Source organism: Medicago sativa, chromosome 8, assembly GCF_051527215.1.
Source record: "Medicago sativa cultivar Bolivia chromosome 8, Bolivia_mono, whole genome shotgun sequence".
In the NCBI taxonomy this organism is placed as follows: Eukaryota; Viridiplantae; Streptophyta; class Magnoliopsida; order Fabales; family Fabaceae; genus Medicago; species Medicago sativa.
Genome location: NC_140756.1, coordinates 37,842,295 through 37,865,560, shown reverse-complemented (window position 1 = coordinate 37,865,560; position 23,266 = coordinate 37,842,295). Strand labels below are relative to the sequence as shown.

Below are 23,266 nucleotides of genomic sequence, written 5' to 3'. Positions count from 1 at the left end.
TAGCCGTGTGAGGAAAGGAAGAGGATAAGAAGGAGAAGATATTTTCTTTCTTAGCAAAGCAATTCATCATTAGACTTTACTAGTTACAATTGGTTCCTTAATTACTATAAGTTCTAACAATTTCCATTAACCATAAACACTTGGTTACTTCTAAAAACTAATCATGATTATTCTTCCACTCTCATTTCTATAAATGTCACCTAATTTTAAACGCAATCGATCGCGGTTGACAGTTATACGTGATACCGATAAAAATGTCTGAAATTATTTTTGCCGATGAAATAACATTTTATCCGAGTATTCTATACGGCGTTTTCTGCTGTGAAAATTTCCGACGGAGAAATTATTTTTACTGCAATAATCTATCATGAATAATTTTATGAATCTATACAAAAAATTTCGTACAAAACGGAGTTTGTTTTAAAAATTAAGCGTGGTAAATTTTCCGTTTATTGAAGAGCCTAAAAATTAAATTCTCGAGAAATTTTCTGAAAATTTAATCATGAGTCGCTATCGCTACAAAAATCACAAAATATTCGAGTAGCGATAAATTCATCGTCGAAGGTATTATTTATTTTTATTTGATCGTAAACTAAAATAAATGAGGTAGCATAATATTATATTATTAACATTTATTGTTTTTTTTCAAAATTACGGGTCTTACAATAATAATTAATGTCTTTATTCCCACCTTCATGGGAACTTTATGGTGTGTTTGTTTCAAGTTTACCAAATTTATTTTCAGGAATAACATTGTTTGGAATATAAAGATGAGAATTTTATTCCAGGATATTTAGAAAAAATATGTTTGCTTAACTTTATAATATTCTTAGGAACAATAAAAATAGGGATTATAATTGTTAATTACATATTTATTCTCAGTCTCCATAACAACTTTATTCCCACCCTTTTCTTTGGATTTTTTTTATATTCCCAAGAACATTTTATACTCGGGAATAAAATTTAGTAAACTTGTAACAAACATAGACATATATATTTATATTATTTTATTCCTAGGAATCAACAAATGTAACTTAAAACAAACACACCTTTATTCCTCCAATTCCCTCAGGAACAAAACAACATTAACTCCTAGGAAAATTCAATTCTCAGGAATAAAATTTTAAAATTTGAAACAGACATATGAGTGTAGAAACTCAAGAAGATATAAGAAATGTTTGTATATTCAATGTGTGTTTCAAGTACAAGGAAATTGTCCTATTTATATTATAGGATTGGAGACAAAGAAACACAAGGAATAATTACACATAAAGGCTAATTACTCCTAACATAATTACAATATAATTACAATAAATAGAGAATTGTAATATACTTAACATCCCCCCTCAAACTCAAGTGGACGGAGCTTCAACCAACTTGAGTTTGGAAACTAAAGTGCGAAAACGTCTTGGAGAATGAGGCTTTGTGAAAAAATCAGCTGGTTGATCAAGAGTGCCAATGGAGATAAGATGAAGTTCACCATGAAGAAGATGCTGACGAATGAAGTGACAATCAATTTCAATATGTTTGGTTCGCTCGTCAAAAACGTCATTGTGGGCGATTTGAATCGCACTTCGATTGTCACAATATAGATCAGTTGGTGAAGATTGTGATGTCTCTAAATCAGTAAGAAGCCAACAAAGTCACAATATCTCAGAAGTAGTATCAGCAAGAGCACGATATTCACCTTCAGTGCTAGAGCGAGCTGCCAAGGTTTGTTTCTTGCTACGCCAAGATATAAGAGAATCTCCAAGAAAAATACAAAAACTAGTGGTAGAACGACGATCACTTGGATCACCGACCCAATCGGCATCAGAGTAGGCTCTAAGAATCAATGGAGATGTAGCCGAGTAATGAAGACCATAAAATAAAGTACCCTTGATATACCGAATAATCCGAAGGACAGCAGCGTAATGTGTGGTACATGGAGAAGACATGAATTGGCTAACAAGATGAACAACATATGAAATATCTACCCGAGTAATAGTGAGGTATATCAGACTACCTACGAGCTGCCGATGCAGAGTAGCATCATTAAGTAAAGTACCATCTTGAGGAGTAAATCGAACGTTTGGTTCAAGAGGAGTGTGTTCGATTTTACCATCACTTAGACCTGCTCGAGAGACAAGATCGGAAGCATACTTAGACCTGCTCGAAAGCCATACTTAGCCTAGATGAATTAAACTCAAATTCTCTTTAACAATTCATTATTTGATGAAACTCATTATTAATTTGAGTGCAATAATAAATTTTATATGGAATAATACATCAATTCCCTTATCGAATATATTATGCTAAATTATCAGCCTTCTATAAATGATAGATCAATGTTAGATAATATGTAGATACTTCCTCCGATATTGAATATTTTGGTTTAAATTTGGATCAATTAGTTTTTAAATTTAGATTGTATTTGAAACCGACGAAAATATATAATTGTGAAATTTTCAAAATGTCAAGTTGATTTGGATCAGGAGTTCAGAATAACCCTGCAAGATAGTTGAACACCAAAATTTCATCAAAATCATAAAGCATTGGCTTTATGGATCGTCTCACTTATATTGCTTTCTTGAATCGGCTAAAAATAAATGGAGTAACATTACCACGAACTAATTTATTTAGTATTGCGGATGTGCCCATAATACCTATTCAACTACAAGTGGTAGTTGTGTATTTTGCTCTGGATTAACTGGTCTAGACGTTGTGGCTGGCTTAACAACATGGTGTTTAGAACTTCCTTCACAATCAATCAATTTAAAATTACCACTAAGATTCTAGCAAATAGATTAGGAATTGTTGCTTCTAAAATTGTTTCTCTAGCATCAGAAGATGTTAACTTTCTTAGCAAGAAATCTTATGGGGGAGTATGGCTCTCAAAATTGATATCAAGAAAAACATCGATGCTATAAAGTTGTTCTTGTAATTGGATTCTATCCTTCAATCTGCTAAGCTGTCTATCTCCATTAATGGCAAGGCAACTGGATATTACTCAACACAAAATTTGTATTGTGGCACAGAGAAAAGTTTGTAAACAAAAAGACGAGGGAGGTTTGGTTGTGAAGGATCCTTTCCTTGTGAAGCAAGCTTTCCTGCTTCATCTTTGTTGGAAAACGTCTGACTTCAGATGAACAATGGTTTGGGGTGTGCATAGATAGATTTTTCAAAAGAGGGAAGCCTGTGATTTATCCTGTCACCTCATCTTTTTCGCATGGTTTAAAAATTCATGTCAATGTTGTGCTTCGAAATTCTACCTGGACCATAAAAGAAGGGAGACAAGTGATGTTTTGGACAGATAAATGGTTGGCTAGGTCCTCAGTGGATTATTTGAAAATTCCTGCATCTCTTCATGCTTCTCTCAATATGACAACCTCTGATTATATTCTAAATTGAAAGTAGAATATACCTGATTACTTGATTCTGAATGATGTTTTTATCCCAGCAAATAACATGAATACTTCTCTTCCTTTTGATAGAATGAAACAAGACTGGCTCTATGCTTGGAGGGTGATCTCTATATTAAGTTGGCTTATGATTTTCTTGTTGTGTCAGGAACCAAGCTTCCTTGGTGCAATATAATCTGGAACAAATTTGCTCCTCCCACCAAAGCTTTCATCACCTGGAGATTGGAACACAACAAGCTCCCAATTGATAAAAACTTACGAAATAGGGATTGTTGCATTGTGTCTGTCTGCTGCATCTTCAAATATCAAGTAGAAACTTTATAGCACTTGTTCTTTACTTGTTCTGTGGTCTCTAAAAATTTCAATTGGTAGGTGGAGTAAGCGTGCACATCAAGTAATGATATATGCAATCATGAACATCATTTGGTGCATCCGAATTCAAAGGGATAAGAGAAACTTTCATAATAAGATTGATTATACCCCCATCATGATTAATAGTGTCATTGCTGAAGTAAAGTTCAGGTATTCTTTGACTTCTGGTGCTAGCAACCCCTCCATTACATACTTTAAAATTGCTCTGCTTTTTCACATTCCTCTTAGAGGCAGCATATTAGTTCCCACTTCAGAAGTCTTCTGGCTTTCTCCTCAGACTTTATGGATGAAAGCTAACATCAATGGTTCAACTTCTGGATCTCCATATTGTGGTTCCATTGAAGTAGTTTTCAGGGACATTGACTCTCACTTTCTTCTAGGCTTTGATCATAATACTGGCCATGCTTCTTCTTATATGACTGAACTTTGTGCAACAATGTTTGCTATGGAAAAGGCTGCATCTCTCAATTGGAAGGAATTTTGGTTGGAAAGTGACTCTTTGATGATGGTTAGGGCCATGAATGAGAATTCTGCAGTTCTCGGAGTCTTAGCATACGATGGAACAACTTCAAGGCTTTAGTGAGAAACATGTCTTTAATTTTCACTCACATCCATAGGGAAGGAAATATGATAGTTGAAGCCTTGGCTAAAAATGGTCAAGCCTTAACTAACTATGGTCAAGCCTTAACAAACGTAATATTTTTTTGTTTTGACTATTTTGTTTTTAAATTTATCATTATTTATCGAATAAAAAAATAGCCTTTTTAAATGTACTTGTATAAGGAAGAAACCAAAGCCTTGGTACATCTTTGATAACTTTTTTTTGGTGGATCTCTTTATTTCTTCTAAGTTTACCCTTCTTCTAAATCATTTATTCATAATTTTATTTGTCTTTACCTAATGAAATAGAATTATATTTTTTAAAAAGGCATAAATTTTTTCGAAATTCATGGTTTTATCGTAAAAATTTGATATGTTAACATGTTAGTGCTTGTACGTAGGCATGCGAATAATTATCATAGAAGCGAACTCACATCCGAATAAATGTAAGATAATGCTTGATTAATTTCAATATTTTTAATAAGATAAATTTCAATTTTATAAAAGATAAAATCTACTTGAGTTGTTTTGGTGGTGTTGGCTTGTGATCTTGGAATTTGTTTCTCTCAAGGTTTATATGTTTGATTTTTTTCGGTTACTACCAGTCATTAGTAGGTCATAGCTCCTAGATTTGAGTTAGTGATACGTAAATAAGCTCATTAGAAGTTAGTTATAACCGGTACTTGTTCTCCAAGTTATCTATCTTTCCATCACTTGTATATATAGGAATCTTGTAACTAACTTTCTATTAGATCATTCATTAAATGTATGGAATTTTCTTTGCTCTTTCTCTCTCAATTTGATCTCCTCATATAGTATCATAGCCTCTTCTTAAATTGGTTTGAATGGGGCAATGTGAATTTTTTTGTCCAAACTTTTTTAAATCGGGTTATGCCAATACTATAATCGGGTTATAGCATAAGTGATTGTCAAACTATTTGTTTGAGAAATTGCATCTGCTTTGAATTCAATCAATGGAAGATCTTTATATTGCAAATGGTGGCAATGAATTATACATTCTAGTAAAGAAAATTCATCACAAAGATATATAAAATTTATATAGACGGAATTTTTCTTAAATTTTCCTTTCTATTTCTGTTTTGGATTCACAGTTATGCATTACTCATAATAAAATTTTATGCACTTTGCCAAAATTTAACTAGTTGAAAAATAACTTTGTTGTTATCATAGACGTAATTTTAGAAAACACAGAAGGATTAGCATTTTATCATTGACAATTAAGGTAGAAAGGTATAAGCTTGGGGCACGGTCGTTCTGTTTGCATTTATTGAGTAAAGTAACTCTCATAAGGGTTTTGTGTGTTATGAAGAATGTTACATTTTTTGGTAGTCAATTCATGTTTCATTTTATTTTTCCTGACATAAATGATATTGCTATTCTTCCAAATTTGTCTATTATGCCTTAATCTATAGAATGTTACAAGCCAGAATTTATATGTCAGACAACGTATGAAACAGGTTCCCACTGCCCCTCTAGACACATATCTGCCACCTGATCCTGAACCAGTCAAAGCAAGATGTTCTGGTCGAACATCTCGAGCACTAGATAGATTTTCACTAGACAATTATGATTCCTCACATACTTCTCTAATGGCCACACTCACTAGCTTATCCATTCCTACTTGTTACTCGCAACTTGTTAAAGATGTGCGCTGGATTAAAGCAATGAATGAGGAACTTCAGGATCTTCAAGAGAATTTTACATGGAATATAGTCTCTTGTCGACCTGATATCAGACCCATTGTCTGCAAATGGGTGTATTATGTGAAATTGGATTCTGATGGATCTCTCACCTGTTACAAGGCTAGTTTGGTTGATTATGATGAGACATTTGCACCGGTTGTCAAAATGACAATTGTTCGCACTATACTCTCTATAGTTGCTTCTAATGGGTGGTCTCTTCATCAAAAATGATTATTTTTTCTTCATGTTGACTTGACTAAAGATATTTATTTGACTTCTCCTCGAGGTCCATTCTCGTCATCTAAGGGTGTACGAAAGCTCAAACTCTCATTATATAGTTTGAAACAAGCGCCTAAAGTTTGGTATGAAAAATTCAGCTTCACTCTACTTGGGTTCTCTTTTTATCAGATTCAGTATATTTCATCTCTATTTATTCATAACATGTTGACATGAATTGTCCTAATTCTTTTGTATGTTGATTATATGGTTATTACTGGTTCCGATAATACTTCCATTCAGATACTTAAAGAACATTTATAGGCATCTTTTCATATGAAAGATCTTGGTAACCTGCATTATATTCTTGGTATCTTGAGGTTCATTCTACATCCAAGGGCATCTTCCTCCATCAACGCAAGTATGCCACATATTTGATTTCTATCGGCTAAGCCAGTGGATACTCCTCTTGAGGTTAATGTTAAATACCAACTCGCTGATGGTGATCTCTTGCCCGATCATTTATTGTATTGGCAACTTGTGGGTATTTTATCTTGGTTTTTCGGGTGTCAAACATTGATTAAGTTTGAACCTTTTTAACCTTTGATATCTCATTTTTTCTTGGGAAGGGAAAAATAAGAAAAACCCTTGAGAATCGAGGTCCGGGAGTTGTTTTCGTTACGGGAAGGTGTTAGACACCCATAACGACTATAGTATCCTATAGGAACCGTCTTTACTTTCTACGCGCGCACTTTATTTTTAAATGCTATTTGAAAGTGTTATTTACACCTAAGGGTTTGCTAGGTTAAGAATTGGAGGGAGAAGAATGTGTTTGAATTTTGTTTTATTGGACTTGGAGAAGTTTTTACTTCTTGCCTACATACCCTTTTTAGGGATCAAACTCCATGTAGTTCTCTTCCAAAAAATGTTTTTTGTTTTTGTTGGTTGATTTTAATTTTGAAAATGGAATTTTGAAGAATAAGAGAGAGAGGCCTCAAGGGCATAAGATTTGGAAAATGTGAGGTGGAATTAGTTATTTTGCAAAATGAAGTCTAAGTATGATTAAAAATTCATTAAAGTTTTTGTTTAAGAAAATAAAGGGAAAATTCAATGGGATTTGGATCCCAAGGTTTCTTTGGAAAATTATTTGAGTGAAGTTGTTCATGTTTTTTTTGGAAAAGAGAATTTTTTCTAAGTATCATGATTCCTAAGCATACATCTAAAGCATACATTCCCTAAGCATATATCTAAAGTATCCATGTGATGTGTGTGCATGTGTCGGTGTACATCATTAGAGTCCATTGTCCTTTACATATGCCCTAGTTTACATTCTATGGTCTTGCAAGAAATTAAAAGCATAAAGAAAATTACAAAATCCCTAAGTTTTTACATACTAAGTCTTGGCAAAAATTTAAGTGCAAGAAATAAAAGCTAAGAATAGAAGATGGAGGATGAGATGCTTATGGATGAATGAATCATGAAATAAAATGATTAGTAGCACAAGGTGTGGTGTGGTGAAAAATATAAGCAAGTGAACATCCCAAAAAAGACCTCAAAATACACCAAAAGCAAAGGTAAAATATACCTAAAATTTAATCACAAAGGCAAAGCCAATACATGATTCCTAATCCTCCCATTTCAATAAATTTCCATAGGCTTTAATTCAGTTGACAATGAGGATTAGGGGAAAGTATCAATCTATTCCATTATGATGCATTTTTAGACCTATTTTACACTTTAATTCCACATAGAACTATTTACATAACTTGTAAAACAAGTAAGTCACAAATCAACCCACCAAACAGTAAAATAACCACAAATTCAGAGGCATATATATCATAGAATAACACAACAAGTAGCACCATCATATATCAAAGTATTAGAATCAAGAACATAGCACAAGTTCACAAAATTTAACAAAACAAGTGAAAAATATTAATGAGAAACATCACATATATTTTTTTTACAGCTTTTATCATGCAAAAATATCACAAGAAACAAGTCTCAAGTATCAATAACAATCACAAGAACTTTCACACAATTTTCGGAAGTCTTAACAAGATTTTAACAAAATTAAAAGTACTAAACTAATCAAGAGATCAATATTTTCACCTATATTTTCCTAACCAATATTAACAGGTAAAAATCACCAAGAATCAACAAAAAATATCAAGAAAAGCATTAGGAAATTTTTTAGGAATTTTTATCAAAGTTTTTGGTATCACAGGGGTGCAATTATCAAAAGGCAGTGTTAGAAATAGCCAAAGACAAGTAAAACGAAATTCAACAGCAAAGTTAGGCCCAAGCCCAAGGTTAACCTGGATCTGGATCTCAGGAAGTTACAGGAGCCACAGGATTGATCCAGATGGATCAAACCTAGATCCAACGGCCAGGATGCAAGGGGAATGGACCGGTGCTAGACCGGTCCGGTTTAACTACCTATAAATACCTAGGAGGACCGGTTCAAATCATTTCCTCCTTTCAATTTTCTCTCTAAGTCTTCCCTTTCTCACTCTAACTCAACGTTGCTCTCTCCTTCTCACCGGTTTCTGGAAGAAACTGGTCGGAGAAGATGAAGATCGGCCGGAATCTTCATGATTCCGCCGGAATCTTCATCCAAACCACCGTCACCTCCAGATTCCGACGAGGTTGAAACTTTCACCGATTTAAACGAAACAAACCCTAATCTATTCTATTTTTCCTCCTAAACACAAATCCAAAGCCAGAAATCACATGCAAGCACTGAAACGTTGTAGATCAGAGAAAAACTCTTACGGTTTTCAAACTCTTTTTAGATCTTAAAACTTTTTCGAAAGAAACTTTCTTGAAGCTCACCGATCTACATCATTTCGTCGATTAGACACACTCACGCGCCCTCGTTGATGTTTTGAAAGAAAAGAAGAGAAGGTTTGTGATATTACCTGTCTTAATCGGAGATTCGAACAAAGATTTCACTGGAGAACTTCGTAACTGCTTCTGATTCTTCCGGTGTTTGATTTGTTGTCTCTGGAAACCCAAAATAAATCGGTGAGTTTCTTCTTCTTCTCTGGTTTGATTCTTCTTCGTTTTCACTTCGATCCTCTTCTTCTCTCCTCAAACCCTCTGTGATCGTGCTTGAGTTCGCCGTTAACAATGGTGAATTCGCACTCGAATTGCAGAGGTAACGATTCGATGATGAGGATTCTTTGATGAATCACTGAGAATCACCACGAATTCGTGGAATTTGGCTTTGAATTTTGATTCTGGAAACCTAGGGTTTCATAGTGTTCTTCGTGTTCTTGATGATTTTCTGAAAACGGTTAGGGTTTTGATCTTCTTGAGAAGAGAGAGAAATAGGGAAAGTGTTTGTTGAGTTGGCGTTGAATGATTGATTCTTTTTCTGTGCATTAATGATGTGTCGTATTTATAGCTGACAAGTGTGATGCCTTGGCCAATAGCTTGCTGACATGTGTTCCTGGACTTGTTTGGCTCGGATTTGGACTGAATTTGGGGCTTGGACCACTCTGCAATTTCTGAAATTCAAAGGACTAAACTGCAATTTCTGAAAAAAGGACTAAAAAGGCAATTTTGACCAAAGGACTAAAATGCAAATCGAAAAAGACTTTAAAAGGAAAATAAAATGGAAGAAAGGACTAAAGTGCAATTTTTAAAATCTTGAAGGACTGAAATGAAAATAATAATAAAATTGGAATAAAATTGGTAAAATGGAAAAAATGTAAAGTGAAACCAATAAAAAACACAAAATGGACTAAAATGAACTAACTACATAAATTAGGTACTTCAAAGTAACCTCTCTCTGTCAAAATTTTATGTGAAATGACCAAAATGCCCCTGGGGACTAAAATGACTCAAATGCAATTTTAAAATGGTTTTTAACAGGGAATTAAAGCAAGAGTTTATACAAGCAAATTGAAAAGACTCAGAGACAATTTTTAGGGATTAAAAAGAGTTTTAACACAGGAAATGACTAAAATACCCTTTTTATGAATTTTGCAAATAACATTGAAATAAAATGCAAAGAAATATGCAATTGATCAGAGACAATCTTCAAATAACTTGGAATGCAAGAAAAACCCTTTGGATGGTTTAAAATGCAAGAAAACATAGACAAAGTCACAATTGAAATTTTTTCAAGACAAAGACAGTAAAACGTGCAGCTAAAACATAGTAAAATATCAGGGTAAACAATATCAAATTCGCAATCTCTCAAGAGTAATAGACACATATCAAATATGGAAAAACATTTTGATCAAGTATTTTTAGGTCCAAAATTAGGGTATAACAGTGGGTAGTCTTAATTATTTGAATATTACTCCCAGACATATCTTTTGTTGTTCAGCAAGTAAGTCCATTCATGCATTCTCCTGGTCATCTTCACGTGGCAGCAATTCTACGTATAATTCGTTACTTGAAGGGAAGCTCTCATCGTGGCCTATTCATTTTCATTGGAAGTTCTCCTAAGTTGAGTGTTTATAGTGATGTCAATTGGGAAGGATACCATGATACTCGACGCTCTGTCACTTGTTGGTGCATGTTTCTTGGCTCTTCGTTGATCTCATGGAAAAGTAAGAAACAAGATAGAGTCTTTAAATCTTCTACTGAATCTTAGTATCATGCCATGTTCTTCAAACATAGTCTTCCTCACTTTATGCTGACAATACAAGTGCTATCCAAATCGTTGCAAATCCCATTCTTCATGAACTCACCAAGCATAACGAAGTTGATTGTCATTCAATATGTGCAGGGGTTGTGGCACCCCCCTAGCTAGCCTGGGCTCTAGTCCGGGCTCAGCTGCTACTTTCTTTGTGCAAGCCCAGCCCAATAGTCCTTTTTCCTACTTAAAAGAAAAAACACAGAATTCAAGTGTTTTATTTTATTTTTTATATTTTCTATTCTACTATAAATTCTAAAAATAAATTCTTGAATTGACTTAATTAAAATAATTCTCCCTAACTATGAACTATTGTACCATTAACCCAAACCAATACTCAATACTCACAGAAATCAAAATCTATATATACTCCATTGCTCATTTAATTTATGGTAACAAAATTTGAATCACTATTCATAATAGCTTATTAGACAAAATGACATAATATTAAGTTACAACTTACATTCACTTCATACGTAAAAAAACTTACAATCACTTCTACAATAGGGCATAATAATAAATCAGATTTTAACTTCTAATTTGTGGATCTTCAACAATAGCGGGTGCACCAAAGCTATTACCAACAACAACAAAAGTTGGAAGTCCACCAGTTATCAAGTCCTGTCAATAAGCTAGGAAAATAATCTTATAAGCCCGTGAGAAATAATTGTTACCAACAAGATCAACGATGTGTGGTTCAATGACTTGATGATATGTTACACCGAGCGGGAGATATTCAAGTCACTTGATGATGTTGATATTATTCGAACATTCACCGCAAATACGTCTCGGAAAGGGCATTTACCCCCTCTTTTATTTTGATTTATGACTATTTATATATTATGTCACATATGAATTTGAGGTCAAAATTTTGCCCAGGCTCGATAAAATTCCTGGCTCCACCACTGAATATGTGACGCCTATGATGAACGACTAATATCTCTTCCTCGTGTCAGATTAAGTTGCAAATTGGAGATATTCTTACCAAGGTTGTTCCCCGTCCATGTCCTCAGTTTCTTGTTGGCAAATTGATGCTCATTGACCAGCCGCATCAATTTGAGGGGGGGTGTGAATAAGAAGTTGACTTGTTCTCCTTATTATATTTAGGGTTAATAATGTTTTACCCTCTATAATATATGCTATTTCCGGTTTTCTCCCTTGTAAAATTTTTTGTTTGAATTCCGTCCTTGTGAAATAATTATTTTCCAAAATACCCCCTTAGGCCATTTGACTCACCAAGTTCCCTTACGCGATGCTGAAATGATTTTTTCTTTCTTTCATTTTTTTGTTGGCCACACGTGAAATTAACTTAACACATCATATTTAATTTTACTGTAATTACTTGTATAGCCTTGTAACCTTTATATATACACAAGGAATAACAATGAGTATGAGAAAGACATCAAATCATTATTTGTGACAAAAATGTTACGCTATGGGTGTAACCAAGACCAAGTGTCAACTCCTAACCGAACAAACACTACTCTTCCTATTGTCCCTTAAACATCCCATCATATTGGTCTACAGGAACATTCCATGACCCTTACGACGTTTGGTCCATTACAATATATATATATATATTAATTGTTTGCCGCATTAGATTGACTAAGTACATATTTTCGTTGTTTGAGTTCCCATAATCTTTTATAGATTAATTGACTAATGGATTTATACTATTTCTTTGTTTAGAAAATAGATCAAATATTTCTTTGTTCTTATAATCACTTTGTTGTAGAATAAAATAACGAGTCATTAGAGGGTCAATGAGTTGTTTTGCACATGGATAATAACTTGAATAAACTACATATAGTGTGACATAAATATTATTATGGCATAAAGCAGTGCGGTCTTCTTTTGATTAGAAAAATGAATGCCAAAGCTCCTGCCTCCTTTAATGACAGATTGGTCATCACATTCCCACATGCATGTGATATATTATTTACCAATCCAAAACTTCATTGCATATTAATCTTCCAAGATTTGAAGCATTAATTCTGTGACTTAAACATAGTGAAAAAGGGAAACCTCAACTTTTGCTTCTCTTCACATACATGTCCTTGTGGTGGTGGTGTACTACTAATTCTACCAATGTCAAAGCTGAAATTATTTATACTATGAAGCAAGGAGATAGAGCAAATTGATAGAGCAAATTATTTTCTTCCTATGTCTAATCTGCTAATTATTTTTTTGACAAAAAATTCATGATATTTTTTCATTCAAATTGATAGAGCAAGTCGATACAATGCAAATTCGCTAAAAACAAAACGGATGAATCTACGAACAAACTCATAACATCCGTGTTAATAGCATAAAACGGAAAAGTACAAAAACCTACACATATGACTATATTTAAGTCTCCGGCATACCCGTATCTTCGGATCTGCAATGTTGACGACGCAAAAGTCTTTGATTGAATCTGCAATGGATTGAAGCTGATCTGGCAACCTGAACCGAACAAATATCTGAACGAAACAAAAAAAACAAACAACGCCGCACAAAGACGACGAACAAAACAACAACGTCACACTTACCTCAAAAAAAAAAAAGCAACGTCGCACTAAGACGACGAAATCACGAAAGAAAAAACGAAATAGATGTGAAAATCACTTATTTCAACAAAAGGGAAAGGAAAATACGAGTTAGACGGGTGATTTTGGGTCCTATATCACCCTCTTTGATAAATAGAGAAGAAACTAGGGTTTACGACGGCTCACAAAAGATAAGGGAAAGAGAGAGAAGTGATTCAGGAAAAATGAATACAAGATTTCTAATCAAGAAACTAAGATAACTAATATTAGGGGATAATATAAGATAAAGATATTCTAAGATTGAAAATTGATCTTATGTCATTTATAGTAATAATTAATTTATAAAAATAATAAAAATGTATAACTAATCACTTAGTAGACCATCATCACCGTTCATCGTCGTGATCTTGTTTTGGATTTTGGATACATTCAATTGACTAAATCAATATCAAGGAATATTTTACTTATTTTTCGTTGTTTGCGATCAATATGAAAACTCAATCTTTTACACTTTAATTGATTAACTTGTATTAAAAAAAGGGGTCAACAGGTTGTTTTGCACATGGTTGATAAGTTGAATAAACTATATATATAGTGTTAGACATACAATAATATAGCATAATGCAGTGCGGTCTTCTTTTGATTAGAAAAACGAACGCCATAGCTCCTTTAATGACAAATTGGTCATCACATTCCCACATGCATGTGATATATCTTTACCAATCCAAAACTTCATTGCATATTAATCTTCCCAGTTTTGAAGCATTAATTCTGTGACTTAAACATGGTTTGCAGTGAAAAAGGGAAACCTCAACTTTTGCTTCTCTTCACATACATTTCCTTGTGGTGGTGGTATACTAATATTTCTACCTATGTCAAAGCAGAAATTATTTATAGTATGAAGCCAGGAGATAAAATGAATGCCGGTGCCACATCCAGGTTGTGTTCTAAACAAGATAGATACTGCATGAATTTTAACCAAAATCCGGATCCTCAAAACCTCACTTATCTCTGCATATTTGGCCAAGGGAAAGATAGTTGGTTAGTATGGATTGCTAACAGAAACCAAAGTGTTGACAAAAATTCAGCAATTCTATCACTAGACTACTCTGGTGTGCTAAAAATAGAATCAAAAATTGGTGAACCAATAATCCTGTATGCTTCACCTCAACCTTTTAACAATAGTACTGTTGTTGCCACCTTGTTAGATACAGGTAATTTTGTATTGCGAGATATTCAGAAGAACATTGTCTTGTGGCAAAGTTTTGATCATATCATCCAACTGATAGTTTGCTCCCTGGTATGAAATTAGGTGTGAATCACAAAACTGGTCATAAATGGTCACTGGTTTCAAGCATCAGTGGTTCAATCCCAGCTCCTGGTCCATTCAGGCTTGATTGGGAACCCACAAGAAAAGAATTGGTCATCAAGCGTAGAGAAAAGGTTTATTGGACAAGTGGAAAACTGCTGATAAACAATATATTTGAGTATATATCTGGAGAAGACTTTAAGGTCAAAGTTGTGTCTAATGAGGAAGAAGAATACTTCTCATACACAACTCCAAATGAAGACGGTCTTACCAAATGGACTCTATTAGAAACTGGGCAGCTGATAAACAAAGCAGGAAGTGACATAGCAAGGGCTGATATGTGTTATGGGTATAACACTAATGATGGATGCCAAAAATGGGGTGAAGCAGAGATACCTACTTGCAGGAATGCTGGTGATAAGTTCGATGGCAAGATAGGTTACCCGAATGAAAATATGGTATACCAGATAGAAAATGCTAGTTACGGCATAGGTGATTGCCAAGCTAATTGCTGGAGTAACTGCAGCTGCTTTGGATTCAAAAGCTTGTATGATAATGGAACTGGTTGTGTAATCTTGCAATCAACTAAAGGTCTAAACATTGCAAGCAGTGGTGATTACTTGTTTTATATTCTAGTTAAGAACACCAACGATCACAAAGGTATGTGTGTCCCTAACATTGCTATTATACTTTTCTACCTGAGGATTGTCATCCCTTACTACTTATTACTATTTAATTCATTTGCCAACTTCAATGAATGGATATCTTAAAAATTAGTCTATGACAGTTAATAGGGCAAACATAGACCTAACATTTTTAATGCGGGTTAGGCTTAGGCCTTGCAAAGTCCAGCCTAGTCCCAACCGTACTAGTAGTAGAGAAATCGAATAGGGAATAGTTTTGAAAATTAGCTACAGCTGCAGCCCTCTTTTTATTCCAACATTCTGCATAATCGTAGTAAGACGAAGAACAAAAAAAGTAATTCATTGAAAATAAATTAAATCAATTCCTTGTTTTAGTATCCGTTAGAATTAAGTAAATATGTAGATATTCATTTACTTTTACAACTTCTTAGATTGTTTGTTTATAATCCTAGTATAGAACATATTAGGTTAATGCTAATTCATTCGGCATTCAATGTATTTATTGTAACACCATTATAAATAGAAGTTGTGTAATCTGACTATTGACACGCATAATTTACAGAAATTAAGTTATCCAAGGGAGGTAACAATAACAGCAAGTGGATATGGATTTCCGTTGGAATGGGGACTGTTCTACTCATTATTGGTCTTTCCATTCTGTTTCGAGCCTTAAGGAAACAAAAATATGTGCTTCAAGGTAAGTACTTCTTTCGTAGATAATTTTTTTAATACTATTATATAACAATATACCTTAATATTTCATTTTTTACCTTTATATAAACAGAGAAGGAACGGATGAGAATTCAGATTGAGATTCAAGATCTTGAAGGTTCTAGGCGATACTCTGATAGCGATGATCTAGAAGGCGATTTAAGCACAAGAGATGACTTAAAAGTGTTTACCTATTCATCGATAATTATGGCTACCAATGGCTTTTCTCCTGAAAACAAGCTAGGACAGGGTGGCTTTGGACCTGTTTTTAAGGTGACCCTTTTTCTGTTTTGCAGAGATAAAATAATTGCACGATGAAATAGTCGCGAGATGATTCAGTCATCGGTATTTTAACAATGTTTTAATATTCAATACAGGGAATTCTACCTTCAGGGCAAGAAGTAGCTGTGAAGAAACTTTCAAAAACATCTGGACAAGGAATGACTGAGTTTAGAAATGAATTAACACTTATTTGCAAGCTTCAGCATACAAATCTTGTTCAACTAATCGGTCATTGCATTCATGAACAAGAGAGAATGTTGATCTATGAATATATGTCCAACAAAAGCTTGGACTTCTTTTTATTTGGTGAGAAATATTAATTGTTACAATCTCATTAAGGTTGTGTATTGACATGTGTGCATGTGTGTAAATATAACAACTCTCCATTCATAAGTTTCAGCAAGCTTATGAATGATATAAATGGTTTCGTTAACAGAGAATGAAAATTTAGAAGAGTAATATAAGTTTTGTTATGTAGAGAGCTAAAAGATAATAGTGATTTTAACTATGTTCAATATCTCATAAATAATGGTTGTTTAATATTTATTATAATACTGTTTCTGACAGCATTTTCTTTCTTTTATCTTGAGAAGATTCCACTAGAAGAAAGTTCCTAAATTGGAACAAACGCTTTAACATAATAGAAGGAATTGCTCAAGGATTACTATATCTTCACAAATACTCAAGACTCAGAATTATTCACAGAGATTTGAAGGCTAGTAATATTCTTTTAGATGAATATATGAACCCTAAAATTTCTGATTTTGGTGTGGCAAGAATGTTCACAAAACAAGAAACTGAAGCAAATACCAACAGGATAGTCGGGACATAGTGAGTTTCTCGTGTTATTTTTTGCTTGTAAATTCTATTGAGAATTGTGTAAACGGAATCTGTTTTGTAATATCATGATTATTTTTTGTTTCATACAGTGGTTACATGTCTCCAGAGTATGCAATGGAAGGAGTTTTTTCTACAAAGTCCGATGTGTACAGCTTTGGAGTCCTGCTCCTTGAAATTATTAGTGGTGAAAAATGCAATAGCATGTACTGTGAAGACAGACCACTTAATCTAGTTGGACATGTATGTGATCATTTCTATATACTCCTTGTAAACATTGAATACATGTTGGCTGAATTTTGACATGAAAACTAATCTTCGTTGTCATAGGCATGGGAGCTATGGAAAGAAGGTGTGGTTCTTCAGTTGGTGGATCCATTACTAAATGAGTCTTTTTCTGAGGATGAGGTGCTAAGATGTGTTCATATAGGTTTATTATGCGTAGAAGAAAATGCCGATGATCGTCCGACAATGTCCAATGTAATATCAATGTTAACTAACAAAATTAAAGTCGATGTTTTGCCTAAGAAACCAGCATACTATGGTGGAACAAGAGTTTTTGATGAAGAAACGTATGGTGAAGAAGTTGGTGTGTATTCCACGTATGAAAACCCTCATTCACATTTACAATCATTATAGTTAGATGTAGGGAAGAAATTTTTAAATTTACTGAATAAACTTTTACGTTGTGTGTGTGCCAATGCATGATGTGATAGCACTGACATGCTTTATTCGTTTTGTCTTCTCCAGCTTTGAGCCACTTGGAAGACATTGATTGTAGTTGACATATGACTGGTTTTGTTATGTTTAAAGGAAATAATGATATTATAGGATTTTGATTAAGATTATGAGACAGAAAGAAAATATTGTGTTTGATTTACTTTTCCCTCCTCTTGAGCTGTGACGACATTATGGTGAAGAAATTGACTTTGCAGTTCTCTAAGGATTTTCTTGAATTGCTGATCATTTGAATTGATTCTGGCGTGTTTATCATTTAACACCTACATGTTCAACCACTTAAAGCTGAGCGTCGATAACAGTAGAAGTAAAAGAGTCGACAACACCAGATGGGATTTGGATTATGTTGCCTGTGATTTTCCTAACATTTCGCAAATATAGAAAAAGGTGTTCCCTTTGGAGGATGCCACATTTGGACGAATTAATGCATAACTAAGTATCAGTAGATTTTAATCTTTCAAAAAGGTTGCATAATATATAGGGCATCCTTAATACTACATTTTTTCATGCTATCTTTGAAAGATGATGTTGGTCATTATGAAATTGTATCAAACAAGACAACTATAGCATTGTGTGAGGTGACAAAGGCTTTGATGCACACTTAATAAAATGTCAATGAGAAGCAAAACATGTAAAAATTAACTAATCAACAAAATTAACAGACAACCAAACAAAATTATATTGATTTGAAATGGAATTTTATTGACAGATAGAGAAAAGATGGAAACTATATTGACCTCTACGCAAAAGGAAATGACCTATATTTTGTTTTTAACTTCAAGTTAGGTTTCAAGTTCAAAACATTGTAGGAATAAAATAATTCCTCCGGTCTCAGTTATAAGCAAAAAATCACTTTTTAGATTCATTGAATAACTGATGTATTTCGTCTGTACTATAGAGCATATACCGCGGTTAAACAATGAACCTAAAAAGTGCAATGTTGCTTATAATTGAGACCCGAGGAAGTAAGGTACAAATGGTATAAAATCCATACGATTCTTAATTCCAAGGTTGATACGATCGCTTCAGAAAAGCATAAACAAAACTCATAATTCAAAATAATTTGTTGTTGATACTTGAATATCAAAGACAGTAGATAGACAATTAGACATTCATTTTCAAAGTATTAGTAAACATAGATAGAAATACTGGTCCACCAACACAATGCTTCAAATGTGGGAAGATTAATCTTCATTGAAGTTTTGGATTATTAAATATGGTGATTGCATGTGGGAATGGGATGACAATCTGTCATTAAAGAAGCTTTGGCATTCATTTTTCTAATCAAAAGAATACCGCACTGCTTTATGCTTTATTCTATAATCACTTGTTCTAGTATAGAAGCACGAGTCTTCAAAAGAGTTATTCTGCACATGGATGATAAGATAACCTGAATAAACTATATATAATGAAATGCGGAAAAAAGCAATGCCGTATTGTTTTGATTAGAAAAATGAATGACAGAGCTCCTTTAATGACAGATTGTCATCCTACTCCCACTTGCAATTACAATCGCTAATAATCCAAAACTTAATTGCAGATTAATCTTCCCACATTCTGTAGTTTTATTACTAGACCACTCTTGTTTACTCAAAATTTAATTTGAATTTGAAAAACCAATAATCTTGTATGCTTCACCTACACCTTTTAACAATAGTACCGTTGCTTCCAACTTTTTGGATACAGGTAATTTTGTGTTACATGATATTCAGATGAAGACTGCTTTGTGGCAAAGTTTTGAATCATAAAACTGATGAAAACTGGTTACTGGTTTCAAGCATCAGTGGTTCAGTCCCAGCTCCTGGTCCTCTCAAGCTAATGAAAAACAATAGAGAAAGAGTTCATTGGAAAACTGGAGAACTAATGAAAAACAATAGATTCGAGTTGTTGAAACTTGTGTACTAACTCATCCTTACAAAACCGGTTTCCAACACGAGTACATATCTGGTCAAAATATTCAGTACAAAATTGTGTCTAATAAGGATGAAGGGTACTGCACATACACAACGCCATTAGAAACTGGGCAACTTATAAACAGTAAAGGAAGCGACATAGCAAGGGCTGATTTGTGTAATGGGAATCAGAGATATTACCTATTTGTAGGAATCCTGATTATAAATTGCTACACAATACAATGAATGCTAGTTTTGGCAAGCTAACTTGTATGATGATGGAACTGGTTGCGTTTTCATGGTATCAATTGAAGGTCTTAACAATGGAAGAAGTGGTGATTACTTATTTTACATTCTAGTTAAGAACACCACCGATCACAAAGGCATGTATATCTCTAATATAGTAAATACTTCTGATAGTAACCCAAATATCAAATAAGGAACAATGATGAATGTTTGTTAAAAAAAAAAGGAACAATGATGAAAATTATAGATAACTAGGGATAAATAGTAATATTTTATTAATAATGATAAGTAATTTTACATGGACAATGTATTTTTACATTAACATTGGTGTTATACTAATTAAGTTTTTGTGGACCACAGCTGTCTGTCTTAATCAATTTTGAACATTGTTATTGAACAATACTTCCCAATGCTAATTTGATTGTTCTTTCTGCTCTGAAATTTGGAGTGTAAGGAATAAAAGGTATTTTGAAGGGATTAATTTGCCCATGTGTTTAGATATTTGCAAGAGAGCAATTCAAGTAGTTACATGTTACAACAATGCTGCAGAGTTGATTTTCCAATCAAATACTATCCCAATTCCTATCCCTCGGTCAAATGTGATGTGGAGGCAGCCAAACTCCGATCAATACAAATTAAATGTTGACGCGGCTAGTCCTAATGATGTTAGCATCCGGGGTTTATCAACGGCAGTGAAAGATTCTGATGACGTTGTTTTGAAGAAACACCTTGTATAGATGCAATTGTGGACTTCGATTTGATGCCACACTCACATTAATGAATATAAGTTTCTTGTGGAAAAAAATATGCCTACTACTTACATATAGGTTTTGGAATTGGTGGTTCATTTGTAAAAGCATATTTGTTGTTGTCACACTATATCAAAGTTGTTTACTCTCTGTGCTAATTATGACTTACAAAACTAAGAAAACAAACATACCATTATGTTGTTTTTTACGAGGGGTCTTCACCATATAAAATGAGAACATTACACTAATTTTTTTGATTAAACTATGGAGATTAAAGTCATTCACAAAGCCTAAATTTTTGCATAAAAGATTGGAAGGAGGTGTTACACAAAAGCATCAAAATGGTCCTTAACACTAGACTATGTGTCACACAACGTGTCAAGTCACCAAGTAAACTTTGTTGGTTAATCAGATGTGTTAGAAGGACTAAACTTGTTTAGTTGTAAGCATTTTCTAGCCACAATTTAAATGAATCAGGATGATTTTTTGGCGTTTGAAACCAACACAGAAAACGGATAATAGAAACACAAAATAAAATGCATCTCTACTATTATTATAGATGAAATGTATTAGGTTTCATCTTCAAAAAACCAAAACAAACACAAGATAAATTATACGCAGCATATGACCATATCAACCATTAGAGAACACGAAATTCCCCGACTTTCTTTCAGGCAGTTGGAAACGATAAAAATATTTGCACTTTATAGTTATTATCAAGAAATGAAAGATTCAAAGACAAACTTAAACATATAATAAAAAGACATTAAAATTCAGAAAATGTAAGAGCAAGAAAAAATTGATGCTATGGAGAAACTATCCTTCTTCCATCAAACATTTCAGAAATTAAGCATGTTTGTTTTCGGTAGAATAGAATTAAGCATACTTTTGAATTAAACATTGAAAAACTTATTATATTACAAATTGTTACAAGAACTCATAAACATACATCTTATCATCATCATCATCATCATCATCATCTACTTTTTTCTATGAGTATGCCTTTTGTTATACATCCAAACCTTAAAAACACGACGCTTCACCGCTATCTCGTTACAAAACTCCTCAACAACATTCTCATCATTCTTTTTAATCTTCCAACCTAATGTCATAAAGATCCAACATCGTCTTCCTTTGCTCAGGGGTAAACTTTTTCCAAAACCACTTATTTGATTTCGATGTCCCTTCTACAGCACCATCACGACGATCACCATTAATAGCTCAATATGTCTAACTTGAACATTTTCTTCAAGATCCTCCATTGAATGTGGATCCCCGCAGATGAAGGCATGACAAGAGTAGTTGCAGGTCCAATACTGTAATATCCCGCCTGTCAGTGTCGGAATATTACCGTCGATCGCGCCATAGGATTAATAAAAAGGAAAGTAAGTTTATGGAGAATATTTTTAAGTGATGACAGTCAGATACGGGCTAAGCCTCAGAGTCGTATTTAAAACGCTTAAGACAAGGGGTATTTTGGTTATTTCATGTCAAGGGAGTATTTAATTAATTTGGGGCCAAAAATATCTCATTTCACTCATTCTTTCTCTCTCTAAGCTTGGCAAAACTTTCTCTCCTCCTTCTCTCTTCATTCTCACGCCATTCTTTCCTCCTTCCTTCCACAAATCTTTCCAAAGCTTCTTCCTTTCATGGCAAGCTTCTAAGTTAAGTTCCCTCATGATCTTTTGAGCTTAATAAGACTTAGATTTTGTTTTATCCCTCTCTATTTCTCCTCTCAAGAAAAGATTCAACCTAGGGTTTGGTCTTGAACTAGAAGATAGGGATTTAGATTGTTGGTTGGGAGCTTATGTTGATTATGCTTCATGGGTTTTGGTTTGAATATCTTTTTCATCTTTCTAGAAACTCATTTCCCCTTTTCTATTCAAATCATCAATTCCTTCAAGTTTGTTTAAGAAGAGGAGTCAAGCAAGGATGCTAGCAACTTAGTAAGCAAGGAACAACTATGGATTGATTAGAGGTTTTGGTGGTTGATTGAATCAAGGAGCTAGGGTTTATTATTGGATAAGTGGAAGCTTGAGTTGGTTAGGTTATGGCTTAAAGTTTGATTTAAGAATGGTTTTTCTATGGTCAAGAACAAAGGTGTCTTAGTTTGCAAGAAGGATTATCAAAATGGAAGTGGTTTGAACAAAGGGAGTAAAAGGATCAAGCTAGGGTTGGAAGATGGAAAGTGGTGATTGATGCTTGTAAGCTTGGGGATCAAATGCAAATCATTAAGTGAGTTCCTTAGATAGCTTACCACCCTTGGTTTATGTGTTTCATTCAAGTAAGAAAACTATATGAATTCTAGGATTTTAAGTGTAAGTTAGTTGCCCCTTTTCTTACCATGCTTGTTATACTTGTATGTACTTGTTCCATGACTATTTTTA

General features: G+C 33.7%; 1 protein-coding gene and 1 pseudogene across 2 annotated transcripts; both read left to right on the top strand.

The window, feature by feature from the left end:
- Nucleotides 1-3,813: 3,813 nt before the first annotated feature.
- Nucleotides 3,814-4,353, top strand: LOC146898931 (uncharacterized). The gene has a single exon (XM_085736660.1). It carries the CDS (start codon nt 3,814-3,816, stop codon nt 4,351-4,353), a length of 540 nt encoding a protein of 179 aa, XP_085592786.1.
- Nucleotides 4,354-14,192: 9,839 nt separating this feature from the next.
- LOC146898930 (G-type lectin S-receptor-like serine/threonine-protein kinase At1g67520) lies at nt 14,193-18,097 on the top strand (annotated as a pseudogene). The gene is made up of 7 exons (XR_015021964.1): nt 14,193-15,440; nt 15,987-16,121; nt 16,209-16,408; nt 16,513-16,723; nt 17,011-17,248; nt 17,347-17,497; nt 17,585-18,097. The product of XR_015021964.1 is annotated as a G-type lectin S-receptor-like serine/threonine-protein kinase At1g67520 (transcript).
- Nucleotides 18,098-23,266: the final 5,169 nt, after the last annotated feature.

Excerpts from the sequence above, each read along its gene's own strand:
- LOC146898931 (XM_085736660.1), top strand. The coding sequence starts at position 3,814 with ATGAACATCATTTGGTGCATCCGAATTCAAAGGGATAAGAGAAACTTT.